Genomic DNA, 16,898 nt, shown 5'->3' on the forward strand with positions numbered 1-16,898 from the left:
TTCTCCTGTGTTTGTTGCTGTAGGTGTGGAGCGGTCTCAGGAGGGGGACGCGAGTGACGAGAATGAAGAGGCAGAGTTCTTCGATGCCATGGAGGACTCCCCTGCATTCATAACTGTGACTGCTAGTGGCAACATACAGCACAAGTAAGAAATCATCTCTATACAGACCGATATCAGAGCTGTGTTCTTGATCAGCCACAAGCACAGTTACTTTAAACTGTATTTTAATGATGTTGCTTTCTCTCAGGCGCTCAGGAAGTAATCAGAGTATGATGAGCGGAAGAATGTCCAATGACTGGACTCACAATGAGAATGTAGGTCCAAAGCATGCTCAGTTTTCTTAGTCCTTATTGCTATATACACCCATATGCATTACACTAAAGTTAAAAACATTTTAAAATGTTGTCATATTTTTTCAGGACAGCTCAGGCACCAACCACATGCAGCTACGAAGAACAAGACGCAGTCGCATTCCTGACAAACCCAATTATTCCCTTAACCTGTGGAGCATCATGAAGAACTGTATTGGCAAAGACCTGTCCAAGATACCCATGCCTGTAAATGAAAAACATACAGTACAAATTGGCTGTAATATAGTTTTCGAATTTGATTGACTTACAAAAAAACCTTTTCTGTCTGTGTGGGATTGCAGGTAAACTTCAACGAGCCGTTGTCGATGCTGCAGCGTCTGACGGAGGATCTGGAGTACAGCGAGCTTCTAGACCGGGCAGCTCGCTGTGACTCCACTCTGGAGCAAATGTGCCTGGTGGCGGCCTTTTCTGTCTCCTCCTACTCCACCACAGTCCATCGTACAGCCAAGCCCTTTAACCCTCTGTTGGGCGAGACTTACGAGCTGGACCGACTGGAGGAGTATGGTTATCGCTCCATCTCTGAGCAGGTGAAACAAACACAGACGCATATCCTTACCCAGATTTTCCACCAGGCGCGTTTGTGTTGCGTGTAAGCTGTTCTGTTCATACCACACCGGGAGCGTCTCAGAAGCGGAGCGTCTTGCCTGCACGACTCGCAGATTTTATTGTCTCTACAAGTACTTGAAAGAATAATCACGTGTTTATTAAGCTAGTATCTACCATCCACTCCAGGCACTCCTACAGTTAAACTCCATGCCCTCTCTTTTCTGGAGTTCTTTCCTTATAAAAAGGGTTTGTGATGTCTATTGTCTATGTTTTTCTAGTTTGGCTATCACCAGACCAAGCTCTATCTTTTAAGATTGGCCATTAGTCTGGGGAGTGTGCTCTGTATTTTCTACTGCACAAGAGGCGTGATCAACGGGCATAGTTCAAATGACTCTGTACGCAATTGGATAGTCCTTCAACCAATCAGACCAACGATCCGGGTGAAGTAGCAGCGACAGCGGCATCAACGGGTTGCTGCGCTTCGGTGGCCGGCTTGTTGAATGTAAACAAAAAGCTGCTTGGTCGCTTCTCTATTGTCATCGTGTTAAACCCGCCAATAGCGCGCCAGGTGAAAATTGTAACGGAAGCAGGATAGCTAAACGTACAGGTTTCCAGCCTGAGCTGCAGGGCGAAATCAAATCACCAGCAGATCGGGCTGGGTTTATTACATGTCATTTAGCTGACGCTTTTATCCAAAGCGACTTACAATTGCTATATATGTCAGAGGCCACACGTCTCTGGCGCAACTAGAGGTTAAGTGTCTTGCTCAGGGATTGGTTGATGTATCGCAGTGGAATCGAACCCAGGTCTCCCACACCAAAGGCACGTGTCATATCCACTGCTCCATCATCACCCAGTCTAATGTTTTTCCACTACCAAGATAAATCTCCCGTTGTCCAAGAGGAGACTTATGCGATATTGGGGGTTGTCTTTTGGTAAATTGACTGGATGCTTTCGCTGTTTCACTTCCTGCCCGTCTGATAGAACGCCCCGCGCCTCGCGTTAAAATAGACCTGGTGCGTATCTTTAGCGGAGTGGAGTGGAGAGCCGCTTCTCGCACGCTTCTGTTACGCGCCGTGACGCGGGTGGTGGAATATCAAGCATTGATTTGAATGGCTGTGACTGTTCATGGGGGGTCGCGGCGCCTCTAGAAGGCAGCGCAGACGTGCCCAATGGAAATTTGGCTTTACGGGTATATTTTACACACAACGCAGTGAAGAACGAAAACATAAATACATTATGACGTCTATATTGCCTCTGCTGGCAACAGCTAATACCATTCACCCACAGGTCAGTCATCACCCACCAGCTGCTGCCCACCATGTGACGTCACAGCGAGGATGGACCCTATGGCAGCACATCACTATTGATAGCAAGTTTCGTGGGAAATATATTTCTGTCATGCCATTAGGTAAGAAACAAGTAAATTGATGCAGTTCATGCTGACAATCACTATACAGTATAATATGTACTACTACAAGCCAGATACGACCTGTAAATACACACAAAATATTTGTTGGAACATTTCATTTCATTTTCATTTTATTTATCTCGAACAATCAACAATGTTGCAAAAGAAAACAAAACAAACAAATTAAAACCACAAAATAAAACACAAACAATCAGAATTTAACAAAAAACTAAAAAATTAAAAAAGGATTAGTTCGAGAAGGAGCAGGCGGAAGCAAATAGCTTATTTGGTCTTGCCCCTATTTCACAAAATCATATTATTACAAAGCAAATAGATTTTTAGACATTTTCAGGTCTTACAATAACAATACAACAATACCTTTACCTTACAATTCCATTCCTCTGTTTCGGACTATTCTTTTCTGTATTGGTCAAGTATTGATTTCTTTAATCTATTTTTGAACTGAATGATATTATGGCTCTGTTTGATGTCATTTTTGATGTCATTGTTCAGTCCATTCCATAAGGTCATGAATAATTCACCATATTCAAGTAATTATGAAACTGTAATGTTATTCACCTTTTTGATGTTTATGTGTCTTCCGTCACATCACTTTTCACATTTCACTGTAGGAAACATTCACCTGCAGTTCCACTCAAGTGGAAACCACTACGTGTGGAGCAAAGTGACTTCAACGGTGCACAACATTATTGTGGGGAAACTTTGGATTGATCAGGTGTGCCCCCCTCTCTCTCTCTCTTTGTGTGTGTGTGTGTGTGTGTTACTGAGGAAAGTAATTTGTTTTCCTGTCTGTTGCTGTTGGCAGTCTGGGGACATTGACATTGTCAACAACAATACCAAGGACACCTGCCGTCTCAAATTCTCCCCCTACAGCTACTTCTCCAGAGAAGTCCCACGTAAAGTAAGTCTGTTGTTTCCATTCTGTAGGGAGTTGTTTCAGATGGGCAACAGACAGGTAGCAGTAACTACCATCTTTGTTGGTTGTCTTCATTCAGATTTCATTGCATTTACACAGTTTTACACTACAGCTACACATGACTGTGTCAAGAAACACTTTTTGCGTCACTCTTGTCTAATATTGGTACTTAATATGTTTAATAAATCTTGTATCCTCTTAGTGCTTACCAGTGTGGATAACCTTGACGAGATGTCTTATTCCTAAAAAAACGTTTATGTTTGTGTCATAAGCTTCTATCCAGAAGGAAGTCACAGACTCATCAGCTAGTGAGGAGCAGATTAAACTTTTCTTCTGTTTGATATAGTCTAATGAGCACAATTGATATATGATTTAAACACACTCAAAATGTGAAGGAGCTGTCCAAATTAGAATTTAATAAAAGGAAAGTAGTACCCAGCTGTGAATATGTCAGTGCCTAGCAGTCAGAGAGTGAATATAAGTGATCTATTCCTGTGTGTGATCTTCTTTGGTGTTTCTAGGTGACAGGAGTGATAGAGGACAGAGAGGGCACAGCCCGTTACATCCTGTCAGGAACCTGGGACGACAAGATGGAGAGTGCCAAAATAGTGGACAGCAGCCAAGGATGCGGAGGCTCTGAAGGCAAACAAAAGACAGTTTATCAGACCCTTCAGCCCAAACTGTTGTGGAAAAAATATCCTCTCCCGTATGTCAATCTTATCTAACACATTTCTACCTTACCTTGAAGATTGAATGTGGCATTTCAACCTACTCCCCTTTGTCGTCTGCCCTCTCCTATTTATCTTATATATCTTGTATATATATTTCTCTTCTATCGTTCGCTCTCCAGAGATAATGCAGAGAACATGCACTTTTTCTCCTCCTTGGCTCTGACTCTCAATGAGCCAGAAGAGGGTATTGCGCCCACTGACAGTCGTCTGCGGCCAGACCAGCGACTAATGGAGGCAGGTGTGTGGGATGAAGCAAACACCCAAAAGCAGCGTCTGGAGGAGTGTCAGAGGCTGGAGAGGAAAAGAAGGGAGGCGCAAGCCAATCAGGCCCTGGAGGAAGGTGAGAACAAGGAAACCCAAGAGCAAGAAGGATTAAAGTCCCTCTCCACTCAAATGTGTTTCGCTTATTGTTACTTCATTCAGATGTTTGAGTTTCACTGTGCAGAATGACGTATGTGCAGTTTGAGACTAGAGGATCTTTTCAAATGTATCTGCTCAGTTTAAATCTGAGTTTAACACATAAACGTATAAGCAGGATTTTATGACATCACAACTAGTTTGGACGCTAGGGCCAGTATGCAATTGACACAAATGCGACGTGGAAACTGAAACCTTCAGTGCACATACTGTACACAGAGTGGATTTCTTTAAGTGAAGTAGGAGACATCTTGTATCCAATAGTTTTGGATTGTTCAAGAAAGGAGAAGGAGTAGATATGATTAAGATTTTTTAACTGTAAAATTTAACTTTTTTGTGTCAGACACAAATTGTCATTCTATGTATAGTAATACAGTAAAACATGTCTGGAGGGGATCTTTAAGATAGAGTTTCTGCCTTTTACCTCTTACATGTCATTCACATTACCTTCAACACAGATGTTGGTTTAACCACTGGCCGTGGGCAACAGCAAAATCTAAATTTGCATCCAACAAGAATAAAGGTTACTGAGCTTCATCCATAATTTTTACTATAGCCTTAAACTAAAATGTTTTTGTCTATTTCTTAAAGTGGGACATATACAGTCAAAGCTTAAAATCACCTTACCTGCAGATCTGGCAGTAATTGTAAGATTACAAAGAAGCCTTTCGGACGAAGTGAATGCCTGTAATTTGGATTCAGCTTTCTCCTGACAGAGTTCAGATTATGTTCCAAGATGGGTGCAATAGTTAGAGTGAAAGGAGAAAGTAAGACATTGTGATATTCTGGAAAATAGGACACATTCGAGCAATGCCTTAAGAATACATGCTTCTGTGTCATTAGGGCAAGACATCGAAGGTTACCAGCCACTGTGGTTTGAGAAGAGGACAGACGATACAACGGGAGAAAGCACCTACATCTACAGGGGCGGCTACTGGGAGGCCAAAGACAGACAGGACTGGAGCCAATGCCCTGAGATCTTCTAGGACAAAAGTTGCCCTTACACTGTGGCATCAGACAGGCTGAGTGGTTTTTCCTGATCTAAGGATACTCCGTAAGTTATGGACAGTTGTGTGTGTGTGTAAGAGAGTGAGTGAGCCAGCTGTATAAAGTGGCTGTCACTCCCAGATTTTCAAGCACAAAACAAGCTCCTACTTCCACTTACTAATCTACTCTTCTGCTCTATAACTTTTGTTTTCAGAATGCATGGCCTCATTTTGTGTATTGTGTATACGCCTATTCAGCACCATAAAGAACTGATTTATGAGAGTACATAGAGTTCTAATGTGTGTGTGTATGTGTGTGTGTGTGTGTGTGTGTGTGTGTGTGTGTGTGTGTGTGTGTGTGTGGGGCTGAAAGATAGACATACGCTTTACAGAGGAAGGATTTCTGCACCAACGTACGTACGACATACACGTTTCAATGGGTGTGTATGAGGGATAACTTGGGGGCAGGGAGGAGGGCCGCGGAAGTTCTGGTACGAGCGCTAAATGTCTTGTTCTCCTCGGAGCTGGAACAACATGTTCCTCATGCTGGGCTCTGACAGAGACACCAGGCTTTTAAAGGACTGTAGCAGGACTATGCATTCTTCTGCGCTTAAAGGCTTTTTCACAGCAAAACTTTATTTATTGAACCCCATTGATTCTTGGGAATTTTTACTATTGCTAAACTGTATTTGAAGGATTAACAGTTATTGTCCAGTCTGACTGGCCTCTAACGAGCAGCTACCGGGCCCTGAAAACCAAGGTAGATGACATTCTCTTTGAAAGGACAACTGACTGAATTTGTCATGCTGTTTTATGGACAACCACTGCTTTCCACATGATCTTGAAATTATATTTCTGTTTGCATTAAAGGGGCACTCCACCATTTCCTCATATGAAGATTACTACACATCCTGTGAAAACAGTTGTATAACGTTTTCACAGGCTCTGGAAGAGCTTTGTCAAGTCAGAGAAACTGACTAAAGCGACGTCACTTGAGTAATCTCGGCTTGGACTTGTACAAATTTGTAACAAGCAGTTTGAAAAATCTACCAAGCTGCTAAGTTCTAACTAAAGACACCATTGAGTTGCAGTATGGGAAATGTAGGACTCAAAGTCAGGATATCTCGACCACATATATTTTGACCACTCCCTTTTGAAATTTGTCTCTCACAAATCCCCAAACTTATTGGAATTGCAACAGTAAATTACTGGAGTATCAATTTGAATATCTTAAGACTGAAGTACAAATCTGTTGGGGGATTTTCTTCCGCAAGGAATTATATTGGTGCTTAATGGTTATTTTAGCCTTAGTTATGTAATGAAGTAGTAAGCCACTAGTAACCAGTGCATCCAAACTCTGTGAGACTCTCTGAGATTCTGTACAGATTATAGAAGACCGGCAGGCTATTTTTTCTTTTTGAAGGTATTTACATGTGTACTTCAGGGTGAATCTTTTTTGGTGAATTTTACTCAAATATCAGGGTTTATCATCTTGGTAAGTAGCAACAAACTTGTTTCCCATAGTAAAAACATTAGAAATGGCTAGCTCTATGAGTGGTTTCTATCCTAAAATTGCTTTATTTGGACATGTCAGCCATAACACAACTAGTCAAATACTCCCAGGTCAGAGACGTGTTTAAGCAGCACAAAAAGGATGTTTTGGTAACAGTATTCCATTAGCTTATAATTATAATTATGTAAATAAATCAGATTCATACAGTTTATTATTTATTAGTCAAGGACCAGATAACAATTAAAGAAGACTTAGCAATCCATATGCTGAGTTTTTTTGTGTGTCCAATATTAACTTATTTATTTATGGTTTTCAGCTTACTGTGTTTTATAAAGGGGCATGATGCACATGTATAATTGCCTGGTTGCTTTTGGCTTGTATATAGCAAGAATAGAATAGAAATAGAATTGCCTCATTTATAATCACTGTAAGAAAATACTGTTTCACATTACTTGAACATTCACATTTTGGGCACTTAAACTCTATCTGTGTATACGTAATCTTAAATGGAGTCAAGATTATATACCAGTGAATAAGATGTTGGGGAAATTAAATTATGAACAAAAGTTCATAAGATATACAATATTGATGATGCAAGTAAGGTGTTGTTCAAATAAAGCACAATGTTATGTTTTCCTGCAGGTGATACATGCTACATAATCACAAAGGTTTCCATGGCAACATATAGCTATGCATGGTTTAATAGTGCTGTAGAGGAAAGCCTCTTCACCTAGCTAATAGTTTGTGGACTCTTACTGAAACATGATGTGAACTCACCTTTTGTGCCCAATGACCTCGAAAATTATGTATTTTTGAGCAATCAAATAAAAACATAAAGCTGTCACCTTGCTGTTATTTTCTGTCAAACCAATGTTCATGTCCCATCTCCACAGCACTGTACATCTTTTAATTCACAAGGGACAGATGATACAGAAGATATCCAGAGAAACAGTGTCTGTCATGATGCCTCGAGGCCAACAATACATTTACAATTAATTTAGCTGACCCTTTTATCCAAAGCAACTTACAGTTGCTATATATACATGGTGGATGTATTGCAGTGGGAATTGAACCCAGATCTCCCACACCAAAGGAATGTGTCATATCCACTGCACCATCACCACCCTCATCTTTATCTTGGTAATCTTGAGGTTGAATGCCAGCTGCTGTCATAAGTGCAAAATAACAAACCAGACAACAGAAATGTCTCATCTGATGATAAATAAAAGGTGTGCTAACTAAGTTTTAAGATATGCTAAAGGAAATGTGGATATCTAGACTTTCCATAAATGCTTCTTTCCCAGAACTATATAACATGATAATTTTATATTTGTGGTACCTTTTAAAACTCCACAAAGTTCATAACAAAATCAAAACAATAAACAGAATACAGGTTTTAAGAGATGGTACAGGATAAGACTGATTTGGTTAGTCTGAACTTTTGTATTAGTAGTTTGATTGATTTACCCCCATGGTGAATTTAATCAAAGAAAAAGTAAACCATCTGCATTTCCTCGTGGTATATGTGATGATTTATACTTTGTCTGAACTGAACTGTAGTGAGAGTATGTGCCTGTGCATGGAAGGAACTCTGAGTTGAATGGGATGGTGGTATTGTAGTGATGTCTCCAAAAGTCAAACAAAGAACATATGCATCTTTTATAGGTCATTATTTGCATTTTGCAAATTAAACCCTGCTGTTGCTGGCTAATGTATGCTTCCTATTTCACCCTGAACACTTCATATGATAACAGAAAGGCAATTCGTCATTTTCATTGGATTCACAGCTCCAACACTTCAAAATCTGCACAAGTGAGGTTGCATTCAGCTTGCACCATGCAGCCATAAACATGTACAGTATATGTCAATGCATGCGGCCGCCCATAAATAAGCGGCATGGCCCTTTAAACAGAATATCCAATGACACCACAGCGCGTCCGCCGCCTCGGCTTGTCACCGGTCTGACAGCAGCACGCTGACCGACTGAAGGAGATTTTAGGGATGCTGCCAGTGCTGTCAATGTAGCTACTCGTCGAAGAACAAGGTAAAAACGACGAAACTCAAATTCTCAGAAAATGTCACTGTCACAGTCGTTAGTATAGCTAATGTCCACTTAACAAATGTAGGCTAACACCGCGTCGAGTCAGAGTGACGGTTGTTGTTTTGTAGCTAACAAACCTTGCGTTAGCTAACAAGTGCGCGCTACCTTAGCATGATCATGGACGTGTTAACGTTATAAGAACTGTTTTATAGCTAACAACCCTTACGTTAGCTAACAAGTGAAGTGCGCGCTACCTTGCATGACCATGGATGTATTATGAGAGCATGACAGCACGAGCGCAGAAAGGCATTCAGCTGGTGTCAAGTGACAGTCCGTAGCAGAGGTCAGCTACCTTAACCCACCTTAACGTTACCCTTTTATTTTGTCAGACAAAGGGACTGTTTTTCTCTTGTTGTGTTAACGTTACCGAGACGCCCAGCATGAAACCGCTGTCAAACTAACGCTTTACTAACGTTTTACATGTTGTGTAACATAGTGCGAGTCGTCAGGGTTTCCCTCTGCTACAGTGCTGGGAAAGGAAATCACAAGATCTCATCGGGCAATGAAGTAAGGTGCTTTTTAAAGCGTGGAGAAAATTCCCCATGTAAGATGAGCTGCTGCTGCGATGTCTGATATTTATAAGATTAATTTACAAGCACATCCAGTATCGTTACCTAAGTCGCTCCATGTTGTTTACTACAGTGCTGAGGTTTTTGGTGCATCACTGAAGTCGTCGCCGTCATTGCTGCATGTATTAGAATAACCAATCCCCTCAGTCGCGGAGAAGACGCGTGCTGTTTTTCAGCCCGCCCTGAACAGCTCTCCTCATTCCTCCCCCGTCTGTCTTTATGGTCCAGCATATGGCATTTTGCCTGCGCGGAGTAAGTTACACAAGCCAGTCATGCAAAATAGAAACACGTGTCTGTAGGCGGTGCTGAAAAATTCAGGTTTACTGAACAGTAAAGACTGGCAGAGAAGAAAAACAGCTGTGTCGCAGGTTATTTACGCGAATTATAAGTTAGCCCCAAACTTGCCGGTTTGATCTACATTTCAGTTGGAGATCAGAGGTACGAACTCAACACGTGTTTTTCTTTCAGAGAGGACAATGATACGAACATGATCAACGCCGATGGCTTCTCAAAATGCGAGGCGACTCTGCAAGAGAGAGGCAGAAGGAGGCCACCCGCAGAGATGCTCCATCTGCTGTCAGCTGTTATTGTTTGGCTGGTGACGGGAACCACCATCTCCAGCCTCAACAAATGGATATTTGCCGTTTACAACTTCAGGTACCCTCTGCTGCTGTCAGCGCTGCACATGCTGACAGCCATAGTGGTGGACTATGGGCTGATCAAACTGCGGGTGATCCGCCACAGAGGGGCTGAGGAGCAGGACCTGACCCACAGTGCAAAATGTAAGGTGTTCCTGTTGAGTCTGACATTTTGTGCCAGTATCGCTTTTGGGAACATGGGTCTGAACTATGTCCAGCTGTCGTTTGCACAAATGATCTATACCACCACCCCGCTCTTTACTTTGGCCATCTCCACATTAATCCTGGGCAAACAACATCACATCCTCAAATACACAGCCATGATGCCCATCTGCCTGGGAGCCTCCTTCGGCATCATGGGAGAGGTCCAGTTTGATCAGACCGGCTGCTTCTTTGTGTTTGCAGCAACCATGTTGAGGGGTGTCAAGTCCATTCAGCAGAGTAAGTACCAACTGTTGACTTTACATTTTGTTGTGTTTTTGTTGTCGCTATAGAAAGAAGCCATTGTAAGTTTAAAAAAAATTATAATAAAAAAGTTTATTACTGGAAATTGAATCTCATGCCACAACACCCGTTCTGTGGTCCTAGAACTTTTAGTTATTCAGTGATTCGCCTCTCATTCCAGTAACACACCCACACATTGAGGTGGAAAGTCACAGTGGCATATTTTCTGGTTTCTTAGGGAACATAATACAAACATCAATAGTCTATGAATTAGAATGAGAGGGGTTTTTACACACCCTGGGAACATGCTGATCCTTTGTCTGACTGGTAACATTGCCACCCATGTTTCTGTTTTCCGAATAAACTATTTATACAAACTACATTCAAGAAACAGTGGCTCAGAAACAACAGTTTAAAATGTCTTGACTCATTTTTAATAAATTAATAACTGTTGTTTTTTTGTTTTTTTTGCTTTGTATTGAGTGGATTATCCTAGTGAAACAAAGTAAACTATAGACTTTCGGTACAAAACATTTGTGTGGCTATTGTTGTGGCTATAGTGAAAAAAGTGAACCTCCTGGGAAAAAGACAGATTCCTTTCTTGAATTGATGTCATAGGCTGAGTAGTGCCTTCACTTATCCAATGTACTCATTTATCTAATGTTCAGTGCTTTCAGGGAAGCATTTGTGGAAGGAATTCCTTCAAAGTTGGTTTCAGTGTGCAGAGGATTAGTTTTTCTAACGTCAGTCTCCATTTGGATAGTGGTCGGAGAAGAAAAAAGAAAGTAATGAGTTTCTAAAAATAAATATAGGCATATATGGAGGCGGGACCTGCATTTAATTGTTACGTAACACTAAAGCAGATATTCAGTTTTGAAGGATGTAATGCTACAAACTTTGTGCGTGGAGGAGCAGAGGGGCACCTCACGGTTTCAGGGGCAGGCTTGTGACTATCAGGTCATCAGTTCAAATACTCTAGTACAAGCTGCTCAGTGACAAACAGTACAAGACTCCAGACATGTTTAGAAAGTTGCTCTGGTAAATAGGGGTAAATACATATACAGGAAGGAAAGTTTGAGTCCTTCATTGCGTTAAGATCAGAATTTGTAAACAAGGTTGAGCAGGTCGAACCTGCTGCTCATTACTATCATTTTTAATCATGGTTAAACATTTGAGTTCATCCTGAGGCGCCAAACTAGCTGGACGATGTCTCAAGTTTCAACAAACTATTTTCATCCTCTCTCACTTGTTGTAACAGTTAACTTTCTCTGACACACTAAGTAGTGCACATGTTTCTGGAAGTGTTTACAGCGGCTGATTTATGCTGCTGCGTTAAATCGACGCCGTGGGTACGTACGTACATATGTGGAGATACCGACCCTATGCCGTAGCCTAACGTCTCACCTCTCAAAAAATGTAACTACACGTCGCGGCTACGCACATCGCTCGGCCGTGGCTCGGTAGCGTTGCATTTCCCCCTACTCATTTCCTGGTTCTCCTTCTCCGTAAACAACATGAAACCAAGGAGAGGGTTAACTTTTCCTGCTACAGATTTCCCACCGTGGTCAGAAAGCACAGGGGAGACACTTTGTTTCTCCCACTATGCCTCTAGAGTCGGTATTAGATATACGGATATACAGTAGTTGATCCGTGGTCCGTACGGATCAACACTCACGGTTCGGAATGCATGTGAATCATGGATCAATTGCAAAGGTTAACCATAATAATAGTGTGAAATACATGTTTACTGTCTCTGCTACTTAAAGTAGGCTGATAGATCTCTTTGGAGGGTTGCCGTGAAAAGAGACAGGCAACGCAATTTTCTGTTCACGTGAATGGCGCATGTTAAACTCCCGTGCTAATATAGCATCGGTGCCTAAACGACCGGTATCTACCGGACAGAATAGCAACGTGGATTTTGGTGCCTCATTTCGATGCCACTTAAATGTCTGCGCTGCTCTCTGATGCTCCGAAACGGACGTTAGAGGCAACAGAAGCATCGCTGCATGTCCCTCTGGTTAACACTAACGTTACACTTGGCAACAGGTAACGCTGATGTTAGCCTATACCGTTAGCTAGTAACTGGATTAAACACGGTTAAAATGCTAACAGCTAAACGGTGTAAAGTGTGACTGTATTTTACTGTAGAGGATTCCAACACCGGGACGTACAACGTAACAGTCTGCCGCTAAAGCTAAAAGACAAACTAGCACTTGGTCATTGCAGTTGTTGTTGTTGTTCATTTTTTTTACAAGTTTACTTTTCTTGAACACACTTTGTACTGCACGCCTTGTTGTTTAAAGGTCTCCACTAAAAGCCTTGTTTTACACACTGTCTATGTCAATTAACCCTATGTCATGTTTGTAACCACTGTATACATTTCTCTGTTTACTCAGGCATCTTACTTCAGGAGGAAAAAATCAGCTCTGTGTTCCTGCTCTACCTGATGTCCATTCCTAGCTTTTGCATCTTGACCGTGGCAGCTCTGGCCTTAGAAAACTGGGCTGTGCTGGAGTCACCATTTCATTACGACCGCCACCTGTGGGTCTTTATCTTGCTCAGCTGTCTGGGCTCAGTCATGTACAACCTGGCCAGCTGCAGCGTCATCACACTCACCTCTGCCGTCACTCTGCATATCCTCGGCAACCTGAGCGTGGTGGGAAACCTGCTGTTGTCTCAGCTGCTTTTCGGCAGCGAGTTGTCCGCCCTCAGCTGTGCCGGCGCGGTGCTGACATTGTCTGGCATGCTCATCTATCAGAACTCCGAGTTTATCGTCAGCTTCCTGGACGCACGCAGGGCCAAAGCTGAAAAGTCCAGACAGGAGGATTCTAACACTACAAGTGGAGAGGACTTGGACAAAGCTAGTGCACCCGAAGCAACATATCATCAGCAGAGAACGGACGGGAAACAAGAAGACAAGATGGACTGAACTGAAGGGATGAAGGAGAGAATAAAATGTTAAACCCCGGCTGTAGTTTTCTGCCCTGTGTGTCTGTAAGTGGTCGAGAGCAGCAGAGGGTGTGTGACCTTATAAGGCCATCATCACTGATGATATGGTCTTTTTATTTTATTTTTTTACTTCCTCACTGTGCCAGTTTATTTTTTCGCTGGTAACCCAGAAGTGTCTGCAGAAAGGAAAAGGTTGTGATGGTTAAATTCTCTCCTTCATCTGTAAATCACTCAGACACAGCCTATAGCGCTATATGCATGCATGAGCACACTAAACGGTTTGCTACCTCATGAGGTATTCAAACTGTCACTCATTCTACTCCACTGTGAAAACGTTCTTATTGACAGAGGGCTCTAATCAATGTTTTGGGTGTCTGTCGTGGATGTTGCAGGCTGCAGAGAGCCTTGTGTGACGTTGAGGCTCAGACAGCATTGCGCCTCAAATCTGAACGGGCACAATTTGTATTAAAAATATATATTAATGGTACTGTTACCTGACATTCACCTGGCCCTGTCGTGGTAGGGTACTGGTTTTTTTTGGCAGCTTTTGTTGTTGGTATGTGAAGCAGGAAGCTTGTTAAATAAGGATGCTACAACTCTTATTTAGAGGCAGAAGTTCCAATGATGGACAAAGCCAACATCTTCCCCTCTACTGAAGCACACTTTTAAAAAAGGAGGCCTGAGCTCAGTGTTTTGTCCTCCGTTATGAACCTCACTGTGGCTTCCCACTTAAGGCCTAGATTTTGTCCTCAAGGCGGTCTCTGTAGAATTAGTCCAATTAGTTCTATCAACAGTGCGCTCACTGCAGCTTTCCTCGATAATTAGGTTCACAAGTTCTCTAAGGAGTGTCACTCAACTTTAGATGTCTTTTCCCTGTGGAAGAGATGAGGAAAAAGACGACTGAGATGTCCTTTTAAGGTTGCTTCTTAAATCCTAACCAATGTCATCTATAAGTTTTAATTTGTCCATTTCTGTGGGGGATATTTAAAAAAAACAGTTGGTTACCAGCACATCTTGAAAAAAATACCTCTGCTGGACCGTGTATATTTTCTCTGAATATTTGAAAAGCATTTTATTGACATGATTTTATTTTGTGACAAAACATTTTATTTATGTGGAAGAAAATATTTATTTTTGAATGGTCATAGCAGTCACTGGCTTAACAGTGCTGTGGATTTTGGTCCTCAAGTGTCTTGCACATGCATACATGTAATATTAGACGGCACTGTTCTCTCCTCTCTTTTTAGAGAAAAGTCACATATACTAAACGGAAGACTGCATGCCGCTGCTACTGAAAGAATCTTAAATGACCCAGGATGTCTGTTACTGTGCACTCCCTTCTACATGTATGATATGATATACCAAATGTCTTTGAACGTTCTTTTGGTCACACTGTGTCGAAATACTGGTTCTGTCATTGACCACACATGATAATTTCTCACTTACAGTTTGAACTTTCACAAGACAACGACAACAAAGCCATCAAAGATTTTTTTCACCTGCCCCATTTTATGCATATTTTGCCATAAGCATAACTGCAGGCAGGATTGTATGCTAAGATTTTACTTAATGTATCACACACACATTTAATATTTCAAGGGTGCCATTCATAATATTGCATTGTCTAGAGCATCATATATGAACCCAATATGCTTTTCATAAATCCCAGTTAAAAATAGTAGAACAAAAGATATGACGCATTTAAAGTTTGATGTCAGCGATTCTCAATTACATGTTTAAAGAATATGTACAGCAGATCATTTCACTGGTTTTACATTATTGGATACCTCAGCTGTTGGACTTGTTATGCCCTTGTGTTTTATAGATTATTAAATATTGGACTGAGATCAAGCAGCTTTTCAACAACCACAAGAAACCTGCAGCATGTGCTGGATTGTACTGTGTCAGTAGATATCAACATATTTTAAAGCATAATCATATCCTATGATCAGAACAGCCTCAGTGGCCATTTTTTTTAATTTGGTTTTATAATTTAATTTAACAATCACAGACTTGTGGAAATTTGGCAGGTTTGGCTGCGTGTTTTCGTGGATATTATGTTGAGTAGATTATTATAATTGTGGGGCAAAGAAACTTTTGCACTTCAGAGGTATGAAGATGATGCCTTCAAAGCCTACGGTTCCTGTGTACATACTGGTTTTAATTGTTTGCAAAGCTAGTTTGGTGTAAATAGTTATTTTATGATAATAATGTATTTTATAGTCATACATGGCTGGTTTAAGCTGTACTGGTTTAAGAATTAAACATTTGCCTCATGCCTTATTTGGACATACTGTAGATAAGAAAGGAGTGATTTGATTTTGTCATTTTTTTCAAATTTTTTGGTTAATACTTCAAATGCCAACAGCAGCTGCAGGTGCTTCTGTTTAGGGACAACGATATGAACGATTCATATACACATGATCTGCAATTGCTTGAAAAAAAAAAACAATGGACTGATACAATAAAAAAAATTACGAAACAAACCACCTTATTACTTAATTAGAGTCTCACTGTCATACGTGCAACATATTTTTATTAAATTTAAGTTTTAATTTAGGTTTCTTTTGCTTTTTAGTTTTTCAACTTTCTGATAAAACGTGACTTCTAATTACATGTTTACATATTTTAAAGGCTATGAAAGGCTTTTTTTTTTAACCTTTTGTTACTTGTTCTTGATTGATTTTAGTTTTTAACTTAATTCTTAACAGTAATTTTCCGTTTACATGTTAAAATATTCAATAACGTTCAGGAATATACAAGACATTGAGATGGTGAAAATGTTTCAGATAAAGCTGCCTTTATGGATGCAACAAAAGATTATCTTAATTATCGATTAATCTGTTGATTTTGATGACACATTTAGTCTATAAAACTGTGCAAATCAGCCATTGAAGGTTCCCAGATGTCAGATCCCAGAAGTGACACATTTAAAATGCTGTTTCATCTGACCAACAGTACAGAACATATTCATTTTGAAATGATGTAGCAAATCAGCAAATCCTCCCATTGGAAAGCTAGAACTATAGTGAATGTTTTGTTTTTAATAAAATGACAAGTTAATTGCTTATTGAAATTGTTGCTGATACAGTTTCTGTCAATCTACTGATCGATTAGTCCACTAATTTTGTCGGGAGTACATGCCTTTCCAGAAACAGGTCTTATTTTGACATGTCACAGTATTTAAAGCACTGGTGTGAATGATCATTTAAAATTGGTCTGAATTCAGTTTAGCTGATTCAGTTTCACGGTCCTGGTATTGTGCATGCTGTCCCTCCGTCACAC

General features: G+C 40.9%; 2 protein-coding genes across 4 annotated transcripts in view; both read left to right on the forward strand.

The window, feature by feature from the left end:
- osbp2 (oxysterol binding protein 2) overlaps window positions 1-7,756 on the forward strand; it is a 14,750-nt gene extending 6,994 nt beyond the window's left edge. Inside the window, exons 5-14 of the mRNA XM_031277793.2 lie at window positions 24-144; window positions 248-314; window positions 420-557; window positions 653-898; window positions 2,208-2,328; window positions 2,961-3,064; window positions 3,155-3,250; window positions 3,787-3,971; window positions 4,116-4,336; window positions 5,257-7,756. Coding sequence (XP_031133653.1) covers window positions 24-144; window positions 248-314; window positions 420-557; window positions 653-898; window positions 2,208-2,328; window positions 2,961-3,064; window positions 3,155-3,250; window positions 3,787-3,971; window positions 4,116-4,336; window positions 5,257-5,399 — 1,442 coding nt within the window. The 3' untranslated portion in view covers window positions 5,400-7,756. The remainder of the gene's footprint in view (window positions 1-23; window positions 145-247; window positions 315-419; window positions 558-652; window positions 899-2,207; window positions 2,329-2,960; window positions 3,065-3,154; window positions 3,251-3,786; window positions 3,972-4,115; window positions 4,337-5,256) is intronic.
- Window positions 7,757-8,736: 980 nt separating this feature from the next.
- Window positions 8,737-15,902, forward strand: slc35e4 (solute carrier family 35 member E4). Of its 3 annotated transcripts, none has more exons than XM_031277794.2 (3): window positions 8,737-8,956; window positions 10,051-10,661; window positions 13,061-15,902. In XM_031277794.2, exons 2-3 carry the CDS (start codon window positions 10,070-10,072, stop codon window positions 13,591-13,593), a joined length of 1,125 nt encoding a protein of 374 aa, XP_031133654.1. In that variant the 5' UTR covers window positions 8,737-8,956; window positions 10,051-10,069; the 3' UTR covers window positions 13,594-15,902. The 3 variants fall into 3 exon arrangements, with proteins under 3 accessions (XP_031133654.1, XP_031133656.1, XP_031133655.1); XM_031277796.2 differs by lacking the exon at window positions 8,737-8,956 and adding an exon at window positions 9,841-9,950; XM_031277795.2 differs by lacking the exon at window positions 8,737-8,956 and having other exon boundaries at window positions 9,841-10,661.
- Window positions 15,903-16,898: the final 996 nt, after the last annotated feature.

The sequence above is a fragment of the Sander lucioperca genome, chromosome 1 (genome assembly GCF_008315115.2).
Source record: "Sander lucioperca isolate FBNREF2018 chromosome 1, SLUC_FBN_1.2, whole genome shotgun sequence".
NCBI classification, from domain to species: domain Eukaryota; kingdom Metazoa; phylum Chordata; class Actinopteri; order Perciformes; family Percidae; genus Sander; species Sander lucioperca.